We start from the raw sequence: 21,255 nt of genomic DNA, 5'->3' as shown, positions 1-21,255 counted from the left end.
CTGAAATTTAACACCACACATTACTGAAGCATATTTTGATTAGTTGAATATGCTAGTTGGTATCACATACGCATATTTGCCACACACTAAGAAGAAACAGAACTAGCGGCTCTCATAGCAATCCACATTTAGATGCTTTCAGATCATCTGAAAGTGGCTGAAAATATCTAGATTCCTGTAATATTGGGGAGTAATTCCTGGAAGAAAATCTTGACCTCTAGTATTTCTAAGCTACTGGAGGACAGGTAAGTAGAAAACACAGCAGCAGGAGCTGTAGACTGCAGCAGTTCTCAACACTGCATCCTGCAAGCAAAGGCTAAAACAAAAATCACCCAGGAAAGTTATACAAGTGCCAGCACTAAAAATCCCCTTGGGTCAGATTCCTACTTACTATTTATGTTGCCGTATTGTGTCAAACAGAATAGCACCCTTCCCTGAAGCACCTAGCATAAAAAGGTCAACATCTCAGACGCAAATGTTCATGCCTCTACGTTAGCTACTGAAGTTCAAAGCCAAACTGAAATATTTCTCCTCTGCCCCACCCACACCAAGACAGCACTTGGGCACACACCATTACTCACTTAATCCTACAACCACCACCAGCGCTTCTCCTTACTGCCCAGGAACATAAAAGCACCTCAAACCTTTGTGGAAGAAAACAAAGTCTTCACTCTTAGGTTGTTTGCAACAATTCAGAGACAGTTTATTCTCAAGCAACTGCAAGGCGGAGAGTATGCACGGACAGGGATTTCCCCCTTCCTAGACAGGTCTCCGCCTGATAAACAGTTAGGGCAAGCATTTATACCTTTTGTTGCATACAATAATGATCAACAGCGGCACCTTGTTTATACATATTCCTTCCTGATATTTTACTTTTCTCAGCAGTTTCTGCTGCAGTCTGCGTTCCACTCTTATCTAACACAAGGTTAGAACAGTATCTTAACAGTTTTTTCCCCATTTGCCCAGGCCCTGCCTTAAAGTCTTGCATTATTAGAGTTAGTGTTAGCCTGACTCTTGCTCTATTCCTAGAAACTAAGGTATCTGCGCTCAAATTTCTTTTATCCTTTTTCCACTTCCACACCTAGAAGTAAAAAAGATGGTTACTCACCTTTGTAACTGTTGTTCTTCAAGATATATTGCTCATATCCATTCCAGTTAGGTGTGCGTGCGCCGCGTGCATGTTCGTCGGAAGATTTTTACCCAAGCAACACTCAGTGGGTTGGCTGGGCGCCCCCTGGAGTGGCGCCGCCATGGCGCCAGATATATACCCCTGCCGACCCAACCGCCCCTCAGTTCCTTCTTGCCGGCTACTCTGACAGTGGGGAAGGAGGGCGGGTTTGGAATGGATATGAGCAACACATCTCGAAGAACAACAGTTACAAAGGTTAGTAACCGTCTCTTCTTCTTCGACTGCTTGCTCATATCCATTCTAGTTAGGCGATTCCCAAGCCTCACATAGCTGGTGGAGTTGGAGCGAGATGTTGCAGAATGCAAAATTGCTGAGCCAAAGGCTGCATCATCTCTGGACTGTTGAACCAGAGCATAAATGCAAAGCAAAGGTGTGGACCGAGGATCAGGTAGCTGTGCGACATATCTCCTGGATAGCCACACGAGCCAGGAAGGCGACAGATGAAGCCTGAGCTCTGGTAAAATATGCGGTGATGTGGCTTGGGGAAATATGAGCCAAATCATAACAAGTGCAGATGCACGTCATCACCCAAGATGAGATCCTCTGAGAGGAAGCAGGTAGGCCTTTAATTCGGTCTGCTACCGCAACAAAGAGTTAGGGCATTTTATGAAACGGTTTTGTCAGCTCAATATAAAATGCGAGTGCTCTACGAACGTCCAGGGAGTGCAGCTGTTGCTCCCGTTGCGTTGAGTGTAGCTTTGGGAAGAAGACCAGGAGAAAGATGTCCTGGTTAACATGAAAGGCCGAAACCACCTTAGGGAGAAATGCCGGGTGTGGTCGCAACTGCACCTTGTCCTTGTGGAACACAGCGTACGGCGAATCCACTGTAAGAGCCCTAAGCTCGGAGACTCGTCTGGCCGATGTAATGGCTACGAGGAAAGCTGTCTTCCAAGACAGGTATAGTAGCGAGCAGGTTGCTAATGGCTCGAATGGGGGACACATAAGTCTGATTAAAACCAGGTTGAGGTCCCAGGTCTGGGCTGGGCGGCATACTTGAAGGTATAAGCGCTCCAAGCCCTTGAAGAACCTCGAAACCATAGGGCGTGAGAACACGGAACGACCACCTTTGCCTGGGTGGAAGGTAGAGATGGCTGCCAAGTGTACCCTCAATGATGATACTGCTAGGCCCTGCTGTTTGAGAGACCAGAGGTAGTCCAAAATAGAGGGGATCGAGACCTCAGTGGGAGTAAGATTAAGCGTTTCGCACCAGCAGGAGAAATGCTTCCACTTGGCCAGATACGTTGACTGAGTGGAAGGCTTCCTGCTACCCAGGAGAACTTGTTGTACTGATTCACAGCAACGTAACTGACTGGTTTAGCCACGCAGCAGCCACGTCGTGAGGTGAAGAGCCTGCAAGTCCAGATGGCGAAGCCTGCCGTGGTCCTGAGTTGAGTTATGAGGTCTGGTGGAGTGGCAGGGTAATTGGGTTGGCTATCGACAGGTCGAGCAACGTGGTGTACCAGTGCTGCCTGGGCCACGCTGGAGCGATCATGATGATGCGCGCTCTGTCCCTGCGGAGTTTCAGCAGGACCTTGTGAACCAGCGGGAATGGTGGGAAGGCATTAAAGGAGCTGGCTCTTCCACGGCATCAGGAAAGCGTCCGAGATCGATCCCGGGGAGAGACCTTGGAAGGAGCAGAAACATCTGGCATTTCCTGTTCTCGCAGGAAGCGAACAGGTCTATGTGGGGAAATCCCACTTCTGGAAAACAGAATGCATAAACATCCGGATGGATCGACCACTCGTGAGACAGGAAAGACCTGCTGAGTCGATCGCCAGAGTGTTCGAACCCTGGGAGAAAGGACGCTACCAGATCTATCGAGTGGGCTATGCAAAAGTCCCAGAGTTGGATGGCCTCCTGACAAAGGGGGAGGACCGTGTCCCTCCCTGTTTGTTTATGTAGTACATGGCCATTGTGTTGTCTGTAAACACTGAGACACACAACGGCCTCGCAACTGTTGCTGGAACGCCTGGCACGCCAGGCGGGACTGCTCTCAGTTCTCGGACATTTATGTGTAATGCAGCTCCTGAGAAGACCAAAGGCCTTGAGTACAAAGGTGACCGAGGTGAGCACACCCAGCCGAGAGATGACGCCGTCATCGTCAGGGACATTGAGGGTTGGGGCGGATGAAACGGCATCCTGCACACACCAGGGAGGGAGTTAGCCACCATTCTAGGGAGCCTAGGGTGCTGGGGAATGGTGACTATTGTCTATTGGGTCCTGCCCGGGCGGTATACCGAGTTGAGCCAAACTTGGAGAGGACGGAGGCGGAGCCTGGCGTGTTTGTTACAAACGTGCAGGCAGCCATGTGACCCAGGAGACCGAGACAAGTGCGAAGCCAAAGTCATCGGGAAATTCTGTAGACCTCGGATGATTGTTGCCATCGCCTGAAACTGCGGCTGTGGTAAGCAGGCTCTGGCTAGATTGGAGTCCAGGATAGCTCCTATGAAGTCTAACCTCTGCGTGGGAACCAGAGTGGATTTTCTATATTGATCATCAGGCCTAGACGTGTGAATAGGTCCTTGAGATGCCCACATGCTGAGTGACTTGTGTTTCGGAGGCCCTCGGATGAGCCAATGTCCAGATACGGAAAACATGTATCCGACGTCGGCGGAGGTAGGCGGCGACTACGGCCATACACTTTGTAAATACCCTTGGGCTGTAGAAAGGCCAAAGGCAGGACCGAAAACTGGAAAGTGCTGATGGTTGGCTACAAAGCGGAGGTATCTCCTGTGTGGAGGAAAGATGGCGATGTGAAAGTATGCGTCCTTCATATCGAGGGCGGCATACCAGTCTCCAGGATCCAAGGACGGATAATGGTCCCCAGGGATACCATGCGGAACTTCAACTTTATCATAAACTGGTTGAGTCTCGCAGGTCTAGCATAGGTCTGAGACCTCCCTTCGACTTGGGGATTAGGAAATAACAGGAGTAAAACCCCTTGCCCCTTTCGTCCATCGGTACCTCCTCTATAGCTCCTATGGCGAGGAGCATCTGCACCTCTTGTAAGAGGAATTGCTCGTGAGAGGGGTCCCTGAAGAGGGACAGGGTTGGAGGGTGGGAGGGAAGGGTTGAAATAAATTGGAGGTGGTACCCATACTCCACCATGCGTAGGACCCAGCGATCTGAAGTTAACTGAGACATCCCAGGAGGAAGTAGGAGAGACGGTTAGAGAATGGAGGAGAGGGATCCTGGCCTGTAACTGGTACGCCACCCTCGGGTGCACCTTCAAAAGGTGGTCTTCGGTCCCGGTGGTGGTTTCGAGGGACCTTGATTTTGGCCCCTTGGAGTCCTGACAGTCATCTGCGACCACCTCGGCCGCACCGCCTGCCAAAGTCTTGTCTTTGTCTAGGCACAGAGTATGGGCGGTAAGGCTGGGGACGGAAAGGTCTACGTTGCATTGGGTCTCTGGCGTATGCATGCCGAGAGAGCGCATTATGACACTGTTGTCCTTCAGGCTTTGCAGCCTGGGATCAGTCTTTTCTGAGAAGAGGCCTTTACCATCAAATGGCAAGTCCTGAATGGTATACTGCAGCTCCGGTGGGAGGTTTGACACCTGAAGCCATGAGATGCGCCTCATGGCAACACTCAAGGCCAGAGTCCTGGCTGCTGAGTCTGCTGCATCCAACGAGGCCTGGAGGGAAGTTCTGGCCACCTTTTCCCCTTCCTCCAAGGGGGCAGTGAACTCTTGCCGGGAGTCTTGAGGGAGAAGCTCTGTAAACTTACCCACTGCCACCCAGGTGTTACAATTATAGCGGCTAAGCAAGGCTTGTGGATTTGCCACCCCGAGCTGCAGGGCCCCTGCCGAGTAGGTCCATTTGCCTAGCCTCCTTTGATTTTGGGGCTGGCACCTGCTGGCTGTGGTGTTCCCTCTCACTAACGGACTGGACGACTAGTGAGCAGGTATGTCCATCCTCTTCCAAGTACTCGTACCCTTTAGAGGGCACCATATATTTACGCTTGACTCCCCTGGCCACAGGAGGGATAGAGGCTGGGGACTGCCATATAGTATCGGCATTTGCCTGGATGGTCTGAATAAATGGAAGGGCCACTCTAGTGGGGGCATCTGCAGATAGAACGTCCACTACCGGGTCCTCTACCTCCGGGACCTCCTCCACTTGGAGGTTCATATTGAGTGCTACCCTCCTTAGGAGCCCCTGATGGGCTCTCAGGTCGATTGGAGTAGGGCCCGAGGAGGATGTTCCTGCCACTGCCTCATCTGGAGAAGAGGAAGAGGAGATGCCAGCGACGAGCGGGTCCTGTGTGGCCTGTTGCTCTTGGGCGACCTCCTGCTCCAGTGGAACCTGGGAGTTCGGTGGGTGAACAGGAGCTTCCTTCGCAGCAGTCGAAGGGGGAGGGTTAACCGTTGCCTCTGGCACTCGGTGCTCTGATGAGACAGAGCAGGACGGAACTACTGGTACGCCTTGGGCCTGGTGGTACGCCCGAGGTGTCCAGAAAGACCACTGATGGGGTCCTTGGGCCTGGGTCTCTTGGAAGACTCTGGTGGGCACATCAGAATCGCGGTCCTGAGCATAAGAGCTGTCCGCATGGGACGACACTGATGCGTGTCTGGATGGCCATGGAGGTGCTGAAAAGCCCTGGGCAGAGTCTCTGTCTCTAGCGGACCTTGCTCTACTCGGTACAGGGGACCGGTACCGGGAGGCATACCAGTACCAAGAACAAGATCGGGACCTGCGACCGGAGCAGTGCCGGGAGCTCGATCGAGATCTCGAGGCTCGATGTCAGGAGCAGCTACGAGAGTCACGGTGCCTGGAGCAGTGTCGGGAGCTGGAACGGTGCCGCGAGTAGCGGGCCGGCGAATGGGATACCTACCGGTGCCACGAGTGCGACTGGTACTGAGGAGGAGAACGGTACGGGACTGCGAGTGGCTTTGGGAGCGGGAGCGCCGACAGGACCTGGAACGTCTGCGGGACTGATCGTGAACCATGCTGCTCTGCTGCGCCGACAGAGGATGGTCTTATCAAGGTAGGCTTGCTGATAGACTGTATTACCCGCACCGGCGGTGCCGGGGGTTGAGGCAGTGTCGACTCTGTCATGGCAATCAGATCCCTCGCCGTTGAGAATGTCTCCGGCGTGGATGGAATAGTAAGCTCAACCACGGCTCGCGCTGGGGAGCTGACAGGCACCGGACTCGACGGCCCTCGTGGGACTGGAATCGATGGTGCCGACGTCGTCGGTGCCGCGGCAGGTGTCAGTGCTAGGCAATCTGACTTAGATGAGCACTCTGGCTGCGGTGTAGGTGGCACAGAAGCAGCCTAAGACTCCTGCTTTCTCGACCTTGGGGAGAGGGAGCGGTGCCAAGTCGACTTCAGTGCCAGCTGGTGCCAAGAGGCCTTAGCAGTACCGGCACGGTCCAGTGCCAAGGAAGCGCTTCTGCCCGCCGATTGACCAGCGCTCGGTGCTGAAGGTGGAGGGGTAAGAGACGCTTCCACGAGGAGCTGCTTTAGCTGAAAGCCCTGCTCCTTTTTTGTTCTCAGCTTAAAAGCCTTGCAAATGCGACGCTTATCTGTCAGGTGAGATTCCCCGAGGCACTTAAGGCAGGAGTCGTGTGGATCTCCTGTCGGCATCAGCTTATGACAGGCCGAGCACGGTTTGAAACACGGTGAACTGGGCATGGGCCCCGGCACTGGGTGCAGGGAAGGGGCTAATCCCCAAACCCCTCTTAACTATACACTAACTATTAACAATAAAAATTAACTATACACACACACACAATAACTAGAGAACTACAAGTAGCTAGGGAGGTGGAGGTCAGTAAAACCGCACACCACTGTTCCAATGACCGACATGGGCGGTAAGAAGGAACTGAGGGGCAGCTGGGTCAGCAGCGGTATATATCCGGCACCATGGCGGTGCTACTCCAGGGGACACCCAGCCGACCCACCGAGTGTTGCTAAGGTAAAAATCTTCCGACGAATGTGCACGCAGCGCGCGCACATCTAACTGGAATGGATATGAGCAAGCACTCGAAGAATGTTAATTATTATTAAAAATTTTTATAGTGCTTTTATCCAAAGTGCTTTACAATAGTTAGCTAATGGTACAAACAACAATATTTGGAAAGATTATTAAGTGGTCCGTCAACACCCTCAGCAATTTTCAAGTGGTCCACGAAAAAAAGTTTGACAACCACCGCCTTAGACAGCAGCCTCCATTAATAAATTTCAATGTCCAGTTAGTCACTTGCAAGTGGAAATTCACATACAGTCTGCAGACTGATTCTCCAGATTCTTTGAAGGGTAGAAGAATGTCAAACAGAGTGAAAAAAAGAAAAAGCACCACACATTCCTAGCCCTTTGAAAGAGGTCTGGCATACTATTTAACTGGAGATGCCTACATACCCTAAGCTTCAAATAACAGCCTTAAATGCAAGATAAGGGGACCATTCCGTGACTAAGATTTCTTTAGTCTTTCTAGAACCCCTTGGAAGCTCATCACCATACCAACTAGCATTGAAGGCTTCAGTGCAATGAAGTGCACATCACTTTGATTGTTGCTACCTACATGGCAAGTCTGTTTTAGCTAATGTTGGGTTATAAGTAGTAACTTCTTACCTGTCCTCCTGAGAATTCTTTCCAGGCCGCCTCTTATTTTTAGCCTCCCGCGGAGATGAACGGATTTTCTTGGCTGGAGGGCCAGAATCTCTTCCGTAATCTTCATCTGGACAGTACAGCAGAGGAAATGGTTTTGAAAAGAAGTGAACTATGCTATAACTTCCAGCAATCCAAATAGCCTATAGAGTACTACCTCCTCAAGTACACCTCTACCCCGATGTAACATAACCCGATAAAACATGAATTCAGATACAACACGGTAAAGCAGCGCTCCAGGGGAGTGGGGCTGCAAGCTTCAGCAAATATCTAACTTGCTTTGATAATGCAGTTTCACCTATAATGCAGTAAGATTTTTTAGCTCCCGAAGACAGCGTTATATAGGGGTAGAGGTATATATTTAAAGTTACCAATCCATGTCATTTTTAAGGAGGTCAGATCAGCATCCTGTCAAAAATCCAAGTCTTCAAATCTTAGGTTCAACTTTACAAAAGTGAAACATTATATTCAACCTGTATATCTGCAAACTGCATAATAAGTTAACAAGTTTAAGATGCAGAAGTCATAGGAAATACTGCAGAAAAGGCTTCATGGCCAGAGAAAAGTTGATCTGAGTTTTACTGAAAATCAGAACTGTATATTCTTGTGTTCAGAATCACACACAAATCCATTAAAATTTGCACCTATTTCTTATCTTAGGTGCTCCGAAAAGAAACACTGTTTAGATGACAAAAATAGACAGGTGTAAGGTCTTTCACAAAATCGTTTACGTTCCAAATTATGCATAATGATTACAGGATACTACCAACAGTACTGCAGTTATGACTGAAGCTTGCCTAGTTCTTATTTTCTTTCCACTAAGTGCCAATATAACTTCAATTAGCAGAGCAGCAGCATGTCTACTTTCCAAGAAAACAAAACATTATGATATTTTTGGAAGCCATACGGATAATCTAATTCACATGAATATGCAAATAACTAAAAAAGGATGATTCACAGAAAAGCCTGTGTGCTAGGATCAACTAATAAAATTGGCTGTGGTAAAATATGAAGAAGTAATTTCAGGAAGATTCTGCCAATAACAAACCAAGAAAGGCCGTTAGAAGCTGTCACAATAAGTGCATTAAAATAGATTTTTACTACATATAAAAAATATTGAGGGTACACATTTACATTTTCAAACCCTTATCAATTCACGGCCATGGCAAAGAGTGAACAATTTTTTTCTGAAAAAGAACAAAACACAGTTTACCAGCATCGTCTGATTCCTGAAACTGTGAATAATCGACCACCTTCCTGTTCCTGTTTAAAAAAGAAAAGTTAAGTTTAGTTAACAATTTATGATCCTGGAAAGACAGCTTTTTCAAACTCACAAAAAAAGCACCACTCTCCTTTTCTGATACAGAATTCAAAGTCTGCAAAGTCATTACTCACCAATACCTCCAAGGGGCAACCCTAAAAGCACTTCCAGAAACTCAGCCATCTGTAGCTTAACCCTCAGAAATTCATGCAGGATCAACGCTTTAGCACAGGAGTTCTCTAACTTCATTGCACCGCAACCTCCTTCTGACAACAGAAATTACTACATGATGCCTGGAGAGGGGACCGAAGCCTGAGCCCACCAGAGCCCTGCTGCCCAGGGTGGGGAGGCCAAAGGGCTTCAGCCCCAGGTTGGAGGCCTGCAACCTGAGCCCTACCATCCAGGACTGAAGCTGTGAGGCTCAGGCCCCTGCAAATCTAACGACAGCCCTGGCGACTCCATTAAAACAGGACTGAGACCAATTTTGGGGTCCTGACCCTAGTTTCAAAACTGCTGCTCTAGCAACTTCATCTGGAGCCCTCAGGATTTATTTTATATATGGTAAATTTCCAGTTTCTATTTAGAGACTGCTAACAGGTATCCATCACTTTGCTTTTGCCACTAAGTTTTTGAACCGTATTCTTTGTGCTGCTTAACGGACAATTAACAGAACCACCCTCACCTGTGCATACATAGTCCCTTTACTCTACAATGACATCATATCCAGTGTTGTGTTGCTGTAATATACTCAGCTACAGTTCTTTAAAGCACCAGTGACACCCTAAGATTAAAGTGAGTTTTCACTACCCCTTTAAAAAAACAAACCACCTTGTTCAGAGGTCAGGAAACATTCAGTTTCGTCAATAACTAGTTTTAGATATTTTCTATCTACCTCCCTATTGATACTGCATCTGTTACACTAGTTACGTATTAGGGTTTATCAACATCTAAAAATTGCACTATTTCAAATTAAAATAGTTAACCCCCCTCCCCCAAACACCTTTAGTTAGGGTATGTCTATATGTACAGCGCTGTAGTTGTACCATACAGATGTGACACTGCAGTGCATCTGGTGAAGACACTCAAAAAAAGCCCACCTCCGCAAGCGGCAGAAGCTCTCCTGCTGACGTACTGCTGTACACAAGCACTTATGTTGGTGTAACTTATGTCACTCAGTGGAGTGGAACATTCACACCCCTGAGTGACAAAATTTTGCTGACACAAACCTTAGGCATAGCCTGAAACAGGTGGAACTTTGTTTAGATCAGACCTAGGAGTTCCTACATCCATCTGTATCACCCGCCCCCCCCAAAAAACACCTTTAGCCTCAGATGGTAAACAGTTGCTGTAGAAACAGTATCAAAAAGATTGACTTCCAGGTACAGACTGAGCAGGTGAACAATTTGAAGACTTCAATAACTCGGACATAGGTTAGGGGTTGTATAGAAGTGGATGGGTAGGGTTCTGTGGCCTGCTTTGTGCAGGAGGTCAGACAAGATGATCATATTGGTCCCTTCTGACCTATGAGTCTATGAACTGACAATGTCATGCACATGCCATTAATACAGGAGTCCTTAAGACACGGTGAATTGCTTGTACAAAAATAAAGTTTTCCATAGGGTATTAGCTGCTCTTTACACAAAATTCAGTGACCTCCAACTGAATTTTTAAACAGGACAGTGAACGGGAAGCTGTAACTGTTTTTCTTTTGTTAATAAAAGATAACAGTGACAAAGACTGTCATTTCACAATGCTTTGGCCATTATATTTGAAGCTTCTTCACAGAATAAGCCTACAATCAAAATATGTGAATATGCCAAGCAGACAAAGATAGCATTTTCAAGATTAAGACAGTCAGTCCTTGAATAGGAAGAGAAAAAGATTTGTGCTCCTTCCTCCTTGTTTTTAATTTCTTTTGGGAAATATAAAGAATGCCTGAAAGGTTTAAAAAAATGCAGATTCCACCTATCCTTTAAGACTTCATAATGACAAGAGAACAATGAGGCAAGAGTGAAAGTTGGGTTTTTACAGAGTCACGTTTAAGTCGGTGTTAACCATAAGAAACCAAAATTTTCATTTCAGTGATAAAATAAAAATTCGGAAGAAAAAAATATTACACTGGACCTTTGTGACTTCAACTTATCACTACCCCTCCCTCTGACTGAAGTAGCAGGTGGGAGCAATTTTTTACTGGAACTCAACTAGTGACAAGGATAAAGAAGTGCCCATCACACAGCTTCTCCTGTGGAGACTTCCCTACTTAGTCTTCTGGAGAGTGAGGGAACAAGTAGATCAATGTGACTTCCATTAGGGACTCTCTGGGTATACGATGTACCCTACCAGTTGGCATTTTGAGATTGTAGCCCTGCAAATGAGGTGCTCCTGTGGTGAACTGTATTATGGACAGCCCCAAAAAGGGAAAGACAGTTTTAAAAAGCTGTTCACAGTACGTTTGAGTGGAGAGGTGAGCATGGATGCTGTATCTTAGAGTTTCACTTTCTCCCTCATGCCCCATGGCTCTTATCCTTCCCAGAACTTATGGGACAGAGATCTGGCAACTTCCACAGAGGGAACACTTAGTTAAGGTATGCCCTCATACCTAATCCACACCTCAGCAAAGTCAGGGACAACCAGACCTTACATTCATGGTATTTCTTATGTTAAAGCTTTTCTTGGAAAACCCTTTCTGGTTCTCCTTCTACATTACTACCAAAAAAGGACAAAACAAAATGGGGCACGAGGCATGTTTCAAAAATTCTGATAAGACAATTATGCTTGATTAGAAAAAGCAAGTAGTTATAGCTGTAACAATGCACTATGAGCTCTAATTTTTGGCAGATTTGGTTGGCTAATACCATAGAAATGACTTAGACACTTCCCAATTCCTCCTCATTTGCCTAGAAAATTTAAGACCTGTACTTAGTAGACTGAAGTCTAGAAAAATTATAGTAAAATGTCATTTATTGAGATCTAAGTAGAGATCATATTCAACATCTGACTCATTTACATTAGTGATGAGGTATTACTACTTTTCAGTTCTGTTAGCCCTGTACAACCAATACAACTACGCAAGTGCTCACTGGATTCTGTTCAGGCTTATAAAATAATAATATTACTGAAGTTCCAACTGCAGGGCCAGATTCTGACTTTGTGATCTAATATCAGTGATTGACTTAGATTCTAGGTTAAGCAGCAGGTAGAACAGTCCTTTAAAAAAAACGGAACCTAAAAAAGCATGGGCTTTTCTAACAATCACTGCAGTATCAGAAATCCAAAAGCGATGAGGAACTTATCCTCACAAATGCATTTATGAGGTTGGGTAGTTATCTCACTTTTACAGATGCCAAGAGTGAAGTTTAAGACATTAAGTGACTTGCCCAATATTACACAGACTGGAAGAGTGCTATGATTACAAAGCAATTCTGAGACTCAAACCTGCACCTGAAGCACAACTCCATCCCTCCCATCCTCCTCTTAAATTTCACACGGAGCCACTAAATCAAACAGAACCACACAATGCCATTTTACATGCACTTTCCAGAAAGCAGCAGCACTTTTTATAGTGTACTCTTGGCAAGGCTTTTTGCTAGGATACCCCTAAAAATCATACTTTGACTACAGCTGTCAACTCCTTCATATTCCTTCTAAGCTTCCTTTCTTGGCATGCACCTCAATTCACAGCTATTAGGAACAGCCTTAGAGAAAGAGGAAGTACCATAATTCAATTAAACCAAACCTACCAAACTCCCTCAAAAAAAGATTCAAGAGGTGGACAGTCACACTTTTGCAATGTTCAATCCAATGCAAGTGACAAGAGGGGATTTAAGTACAGCTGCAATGTATCACACTGCCCACTCATCTGTAGTCTGAACATTGTAAAATATGAATTTGGGACTATAACTACTGGCAGGATTCACTGAGAAGGGTAGAGGCCAGGCCACAAAAACTCATCTTCTAATTTCAGTTTCAACAATTAGCCTTCCTGGAGCCTAACTCTGCTTTTTCGCTGTGAACGGGACAAAGATTTATATTTTTAAAATATGTAAAGAGAAGCACGAGCACTAAATGATGAGATAAAGGTTAATCTTGTGCATATCCACTTATTTTGTGTACATGAGTTGAACAGACATTTGCCCCTTAAAACAAAAAACTGAGGGTAATTTTGCTGCACACTCAGTCTATCAATTTCACAAAGCAATTGTCTTCACATTTCACTACCTACTGAGCACAAAGTAAATTGCAGGATAAGCTCCTTGGAAGAAACAAGCAGTCAAAGGGCTTCATCTAGCTTATTCATAGTATTAAAATATAACGTAGCATACACATTTAAAACGCAAAATAATATTTTAGGCAAATGAAAACATTCTAAGCTTCTTTCCTGGTTCCAAGCACTAAGCCCTACAGGTTGAGCTAGCAAGATGGTCTCTACTGTGCTCCCTCATTACATTGTCTACAGCAATATTGATTTTTAGAGGAAATGTGATAAAAATCAGTAGACAACTGTACAGCGAAGGCAGTTCCCTTTTGCCTTGCAGGAAAGAATGACAGAGACATAAGAGGGTAGATACAGAAAGATAGGAAACTTCTGGAAAGGAGTCTTCACAAAAGAACAGGTGCAAAGAGCACACAAACATTCAAGGACTGTTTAACTATCGCTGTTGTCTCTATAAACTGAAGTGAAGCACAAACTGTTCTTCAGTCTAGATTCTTATTCTGGGATCAACATTCACTACATCTACCATCCCCATGTCATGTTTATATCATCTAAGGTGAGCATAAATATAGTCTCTAACAGTCATTGGTAGAAAAATGGCAAAGGTGTCATGAAGATAGAAGGTGCTAGAACACAGAGTCCATTCTAATACTTCCAAGGCACAAGACAGTATGTTTGTGTATAGTGTTGAATATTGGCTCACTAGGTAAGTATACGCATATAGATGAATTTCTTAAAGAACATTATGTCCAAGAAGCCCTTCCTGTAATTCTCATAGTGCACCTCATTGGACCACTACACACCAGTTTTAAGAGTTTTTTTGCCTGTGGAGGAAAGACCAATGTCACACACTTAGAACCAAGAAGTTGGCTGTACAATATATTTTTAAGTATTGCTTGAGTAGTTGTATACCATCTTCAGCAAAAAAGGCACTCCCAGACTCAATATTAGTGCATACGAGTTACCCGGTTAGCGGATAAAAGCTCAATAGGGCGGCATGTGGATATCTTAGGAAGGCAGATTAGAATCATTTATCCCCGCCTTATGAGGTGCTTAACCTCAAGGTCTCTCCCTGGCACTATAGTGACATATGAAGTTTGAAATTCAAATTAAAAGAAGAAAAGAAAACCTCCAAGAAAAATTGGCTCATGACTGCAGAGGGAATGTAGCTGCCAGAGTCACCCCATCCCTACGACAGATGGTGGCAATCACCCCAGGCTTTGGGACACGGGGCTCAGGGCAGCCTAGAGGGATAGCAGGGGGCCTGGAACCGGCAGCAGCGAGCGACCTGATCCCAGCCTGTCCCACTGGCATTGCTTGAAGGAGGAAGCAGAAGCCAGAAAGAAGCAGGACAGGGGTTTTGGAGAAAGTAGTGGAATGTCCTGCACCAGGACAGCCCTGGCAGCTGGGGAAAGAATAGTAAATCCTAAAAAAGCCAGCAACTGGCTACATTGCCTAGCAAATTTGTTAAATGAATTCTGGCAGAAACACAGAGTTACCTCTCAGGTAATGCCAGAGAATAAAATATGAGCAAGACTAATTAGGTAGACTGATCAGAAACTGATAAGGTAAGTAACTCAAAAAATATTATTCCATGTTCAGCTAACACCATTATAAATAACATGAAATATTTATTAAAACATAGGTAAGCTTTTCACCAATTTATGCTACTGCCTTTTGGATTCCATTCAGCACTCGAAACAGAAGAGTGTTCAGTTTCACTTTCTGGTTCTCATTCAGTTGACGGGGAGCTGTAGTTTGGTTTCAACAACAGCACAGGGAAGTGTTCCTACATAGGTGTTTTACATGTAAGAAATATTTCTATATTTGTTTTGCCACACTGGAATATAATGCTATATTTCTGGGCTTGACTAAATAGATAAACTTATAACAAATCTTTATTTCCAATGCTTACGCCTATTAACAGTTATTTGCCTAAGGGGGAGGGATAGCTTAGCGGTTTGAGCATTGGCCTGCTAAACCCAGAGTTGTGAGTTCAATCCTTGAGGGGGCCACTTAGGGATCTAGGGCAAAAATCTGTCTGGGGATTGGTCCTGCTTTGAGCACGGGGTTGGACTAGATGATCTCCTGAGGTCCCTTCCAACCCTGATATTCTATGATATATAACTCCCTATTTGAGTGAGGGATAATCTATGCTAGAATTGCTACAGCTGCATTAACGCAGCTGACGCTCTAAGCCAATGGGAGAGAGCTCTTCTATTAGCATAAATCCATTTCTGTGAGAGGCGATAGTTATGTCGGAGGGAGAAGCACCCCCATCCACATAGCACTGTTCACTCCGGCGCTTAGGTTGGTGTAATTTATGTTGCTCAGGGAGTGGCTTTTTCACATCCCTAAGTAACATCAGTTATACCGACATAAGTGCTAGTGCGTACAATTCTCTTTAAAACGACATAACTGTACTCAAATAAGATTGACGGCCTAGAGGTCCCCAACTACAGAAAGTGATCATTTAGGCCTGGACCTGGTGCAACAAGCCATCTAACACTGGGCACTGATGGTCATATCTGCAATTTTCAGGATACATCTGACTTGCAACTCCATAAAAAACATTTAAGTGATTTATGCAGTAACAGTTTAAGCGGCCTTGTGCATATCCTCCATTTAAGCCAAACTACTGAGGAGAATATTTAGGAAACAGAAGAGAAATATTATGAGGATAAAAAAGTACAGGAAAGATACAACTGACTTTCAGCCGCATGTGCTATTTGGGTGTTACTTTATGTACGCTGTATCACTTTCCACTACCCTTTGCCTGTCTCTTTAAAGCATGAACACCTGAGCACTGGGATCATGTCTTTTGTTGCCCCCCATTAGAAAAGTATCTGGCATATTGTGGACACTACCAGAAATAATCTATCCTACTCTGAAGGGTAAGCAAGGAAGGGACAATTCTAAGGAAAAGGGGGGAGCAGGCAAGCTATAATTAAGTTTTCAAGAAGCACTCTGCCTTAGTTTGAGCATTTGTTTCTTAGATGGCCCAGGTACAGTATTAGGAGTTACATGGTCACATGTAAGTTTTGACCTTAACACTTCTAACTAAGGGAATACTTTCCCTATCACTCTGGCAGGAGCACTACCTTAGCAGTAAACACCTACATCAATTAAAGACTTAGAGTATTATTTACCATTAAAGGGACATGAAAGTTAGACTTGCGTCCAAAAATTAGTGCTTTGTGAAATTCAAAGTTTTACATAACTTTTAAAATAGAAACATATGTATTGATTCAAAGATCTTATTTAAAATATATTGGATTTAGACATTTGCCGGCAGCATTTCATTCTACAACATTATATGTGCAAGTAAAAGTGACTAGAACTGTGACAAGTGAAACTGACAATTGAGTGAAAGGCAGAAGTGCACTGCATTAATTTAAAAAAAACACGCAGAAGATATAATAATGCAAGGAAATATGAAAGCTGTCTAATTTAACAGCACATAAGAGTTACGCTTTTAATATCAATTTACACATCAGAATAGATGAGACAAATATGAGATGATACAACCATGTGCTGTAAACGACCTAGATGTTATTTAGAAATTGTTTGTCATATTATGCAAAGATCCTAGAACAACATCCTTTATTTTATCCTTGCAATGTTGTACTGATATTGGTGTTAGCATTACTGCACACCTCAAAGATACAGATATTTTTGAAGAAGGATGCTGGCAAAATCAATACAATTAAGTAAGTACTATTCTACTCCAGGGCACCAAAAAATACTAGGTCTGGTGTTAGTTTTTTTTTGGATGCCCGTGAAAAGGAAGAAATTGCAAATAAATCAAAACTATTTTTTTTGTTAAAAGTCAATTTTAGCATTGATTCAGGCTTAGAGACCAAAGTCCTCTAACTACCAGCAGAATAAAGTGGCAGTTCAAGTTTTCCCCACTATCCCAATACTGGTTTATCCCCATATTCCATTTAGGGTGATATTTCTTAAATGGATACTTCTTCAGCCAGAAGCAAACTGAGACCACAAACTCATTTCACACAGGCCACTGAACATTTTAACATTACATCATTGCTGACCTTGGATAAGTTCACCTGTATCTCCCATTAACAATACAAGAAGAAGAGCTTTGTATAAAATTGAAAGCTTGTCTCTTCCACCAACAGAAGCTGCTCCACTAAAAGATACTGCCTTACCCCTCTAGTCTCATTAACAGTACAGTAACAGATCCAATCCGCAGGTAAATCATACATATTTTCAAACCAAGAGCTTTAAAATTATATGCAGTTTTCTGATTAACTAACACTGGAGGGGCATGCTGAACACATTTGCAGTTGGAAGATTTCTCTTCCATTTTTCATAGGCCTGTTAAGTCCAGCTAGACTGTGGATTACTGGCTCCAATTTTGCAACATCCCAGCAGGTATTCTGCTATTAACATCCCACTGAACTCGGACACTCAACTCTGCTGAAGACTAATGCTTGTCTACACATATTAAAGCAAGCTTCATCTTTTACAACTGTGTATGGTTCCCCAATTTTATTTGTTTAGAAGTTGGTTATAATAAAGAATTATGGATTATTTAATATAAACAAAATTTAGATACCATACTTTAAAAAATATACATGTTCCTTACCTGTAGTCAGGTTCCAATACTGGCAATTAAGTCACCAGTGGAATGTATACTGTATCACACTGAGCAGCAAAGTAGTATTATCACTGTATTCCAGGACACAGGCATTGCCATTCAAGCTCAGACCACTAATTCATCTAGTACAGCATCCTGTTCTGCAAAAGGCCGAAGATGCTTCAGACCCTATTAATGTAGCTGGGCAACTAACTGTTTCATAAAGCAAGAGGAAAAAAACCCTTCTGGACCCTGGGCAATTACCTTCAGGCCTGACCTATGAGATAAAGTCACCCTTATCTTGGCATGCACAAATTATTGGTCAAAATACACGAGACCTGAAAGCTTAGTTTTCAACTATCAGTGTACTCAATGTCCTTTTTATCGTCTCCATCTGGGGACATTCAGCAAAAATCTTTGCAGACTAGACAAACTTGAATCCCACCTTTAAAACACACAAAACTTCTACAGTTCATATTATATTTGTTATTCTAAATTAAAAGTCAAGCTAATGCATATTACAATCCTCTTCCACAAACAAAAAGTGTGCCATGTTTCAAGACTGAAAAACAATCAATCACTAATTTACACTACAATTTCAAGGGCTAAGCACAATATCAATCAATATAGACAGGCTACAATAATTTACCATGAGAAAACGTCAAAGAATTTTATATTTGCAACTGTATCACAGTTCAGCATTGTAGTTTATACTCCCTGGAAACGGCATCAGAACCGAAGCCCAACCCCATTTAACAGGACTCCTACCTCGTTTTAAACTGGGGAGAAGAAAGCCTGACTAGGGACGAACTTCACTGTTTCCTCATCCCCGAGCCCACAATTTAATGACAGGTCTTTCAGGGACTCGAGAATAGTAGGAAACCCACTCTAAGAGGAATGTTGTTTTACAGCAAAGGAAAAATATGGGGAGTGTGTTCAAAAACCGCTCCCCGCCCGTCCCAGGTAGGCGGCTCCTCCTAACTCCTCCCCCCAAACGTGAGGCAAGTTGGCGGCAGCAGTGCCTAACGGAAGCGGACTCGAGCCCATGAAAACCTCTCCGTGCCGTGGTCATTATGGAATATTGCATGCATGTCCCCCTCCCAAGAAAACCGTAAAACACGGTCTGCCCTTCACTGCCACTCTACTCCTCCCGCCTAAGCAGATGCAGCAAGGTATACTGCATGCCTCTTCCCTGAAAGTGTTAAATATATCACACTGCATCCAGGTACTCCGCATGCTTCCCCCTAAAGTGGGTCATGGCATGCTGCAAATTATCACCGTTCATCCCCCGAGCAATAACATGAGAGACAGCTCCCAGTAAGCGCACTGCATGCCCTGTTCTCCTCCACCCAATAAGCTTGCAGCAACGCACGTTACTCTTCCACCAAGCGTGCAACAAGGTATGGTGCATGCCCACACCCCTTCCCCCCCTGCAAGCATGCTGTATTCACGCAACTACCCCCAACCTGGGCGAAGCACGCTACATGCACACACACTCCTCCTCCCGCAGTCCTCCTACAGGGTGCAGAAGGGCACGCACACGCTCCTCCCCCTAACGAGCAAGTAGCCGCCCCGTCCCCCTTACAGGGTGCAGAAGAGCACCACGCTGCAAACATGTATCCGTCCCTCCCTCCAGAGAGCAAGCAGCCTCCCCCTACGGGGTGCACAAGGGCACGCTGCAAAGATGTATCCCTCCCTCCGTCCCTCCAGCACTAGGTAGCCTCCCCCTCCAGTGCGCAGCAATGCACGCTACCTCCATGCATGCCTCCCCTCGGCATGGCCTGCAGCAGGCCGCCTGCCCAGCCCACGCCAGAGGATGCAGCGGGGCAGGGCCTAGTTCACGCGTCCCGCTCTCCCCGCAGGGGGGACACTGGAAGAGCGCGGAGCACTAGAAGGGGGATGGGAGTGAGGCCTCCTCCCCCCACCACGCTAGCTCCCCGACTCACCTGACCGGCCTGGACATTTTCTCCAACCCAATCGGGGCCCGAATCGGGCGATGTCGGACAACTGGGGGGGGGGGGGGCAATCGACGAGCCTCGATTCGGTGACGGACCCGTCCCCTCCCTCGCGGGAGCAAGCGGGATCCCTGGGCCCAGAGCCTCGGGCCGCGCTGCCGGAACTGCCTTTCCCTCAGCCGCGGCAGGCCCCGCTCCCGTCCCCGCCGGAAGGTGCGCCCCGTGCGCACTTCCCTCTCTCCACTCCCAAAGCCCTCAGTCTGGGACCCCGCTACTCGCCGCTTCGCTTCCCTCCCCCCCCCGCAAAATGGTCGCGTTCGCCCAGCCGAGAATATGCGCCGAACGGAGAGGCGGTACAACCTAACCCACTGGCACCTCCTCCTTCTCTCATTGGCCGACTGAGCAGCCCGTCCAACGCAATTGGTCCGTTCGAACCATCACGGCGGTTCGGCTCCACCCCTTCCTCCCCAAGGGGAGGAGGGAGAGGAGGACGCCCCACACTCAAGCTGCTGTGAGAGGGAACAGCCGATAACAGCCCGCGAGCCCAAGCTGGGATCTCTGCGGCTGTAGATTCGCCACGGGTCGCCGTGCCCGTCGAGCAGCCCTGCGGTGGGGCCCGGTACCAGTTACAGGCCCCAGTCCCCGTCAGGTGTATTCGAACCCGATTTTATTATTGGTTCGGGGTGTGCGATGGGCCGGGAGATGGCGCCGGATCAGCAGATTCGGCACGCGGCCTGTCTTGCGTAGATTTTGGAGGGAAAGTGTAGTCAGGCTGAGCCCCTCCCCACACACACCGACCTTGAGCCTCTCCTACCTTAACCCCCTCTTCCCAGCCCCCATACGTCTGCACCTGTCCCAGTACCTGAGCACTGCAAGAGCCTGGCTCTGCCCTGAGCCTCTCTCAGACCCTACCATTATCCTTGCCTCCTTCCCTTCCCCAGATATACCCCAGGCCCATACCTTGATGATTGCTCACCCCTTCATCTATGGCCCCCCAGTCTCTCTCCCTCAATATGAGTAATACTTTAATGTTTGGGAAGCACTCACATTCTATACTATCAAGCAATCACAGCCTATAATGACTGGCAGAACCTGTGTTTCTGGGGACAGCAGATGTGCAAAAATCCAGCTTACTCCCCCAACCAGAATCTATTAAAAAAAACTCCATGTCCCTATTTGTAAATAGAACATTTCATAATTAAATCACCAAAACACAAGCATGGAAACTCAGGGTGGTAATTTTTTTAGTTACCTTTAGAATCATGCAGCTTTTTTGGTTGATGGTCCTTTTACACCTTCATTTCCCTCCATCCCCTCTAGTTATACTCTAACATAAAATGTGTACTGGATGGTCCCATGAAATATGGTCAATAGCTATGAGAAGCTTATATCAGTACATCACATTGCTGATTTGCATCTATTCCTT

General features: G+C 45.9%; 1 protein-coding gene across 1 annotated transcript in view; it reads right to left on the bottom strand.

Moving 5' to 3' along the window:
- Window positions 1–20,193, bottom strand: part of NUCKS1 (nuclear casein kinase and cyclin dependent kinase substrate 1) — a 30,953-nt gene extending 10,760 nt beyond the window's left edge. Inside the window, exons 1-3 of the mRNA XM_032792513.2 lie at window positions 19,821–20,193; window positions 9,014–9,063; window positions 7,765–7,870 (exon numbers count right to left, since the gene is read on the bottom strand). Of these exons, the coding sequence (XP_032648404.1) occupies window positions 7,765–7,870; window positions 9,014–9,063; window positions 19,821–19,837 (173 nt within the window). The 5' untranslated portion in view covers window positions 19,838–20,193. The remainder of the gene's footprint in view (window positions 1–7,764; window positions 7,871–9,013; window positions 9,064–19,820) is intronic.
- Window positions 20,194–21,255: the final 1,062 nt, after the last annotated feature.

Source organism: Chelonoidis abingdonii, chromosome 4 (assembly GCF_003597395.2).
Source record: "Chelonoidis abingdonii isolate Lonesome George chromosome 4, CheloAbing_2.0, whole genome shotgun sequence".
NCBI classification, from domain to species: domain Eukaryota; kingdom Metazoa; phylum Chordata; order Testudines; family Testudinidae; genus Chelonoidis; species Chelonoidis abingdonii.
Note: the sequence above shows the minus strand (reverse complement) of the source record. Positions and strands in the feature narration are given on the sequence as shown.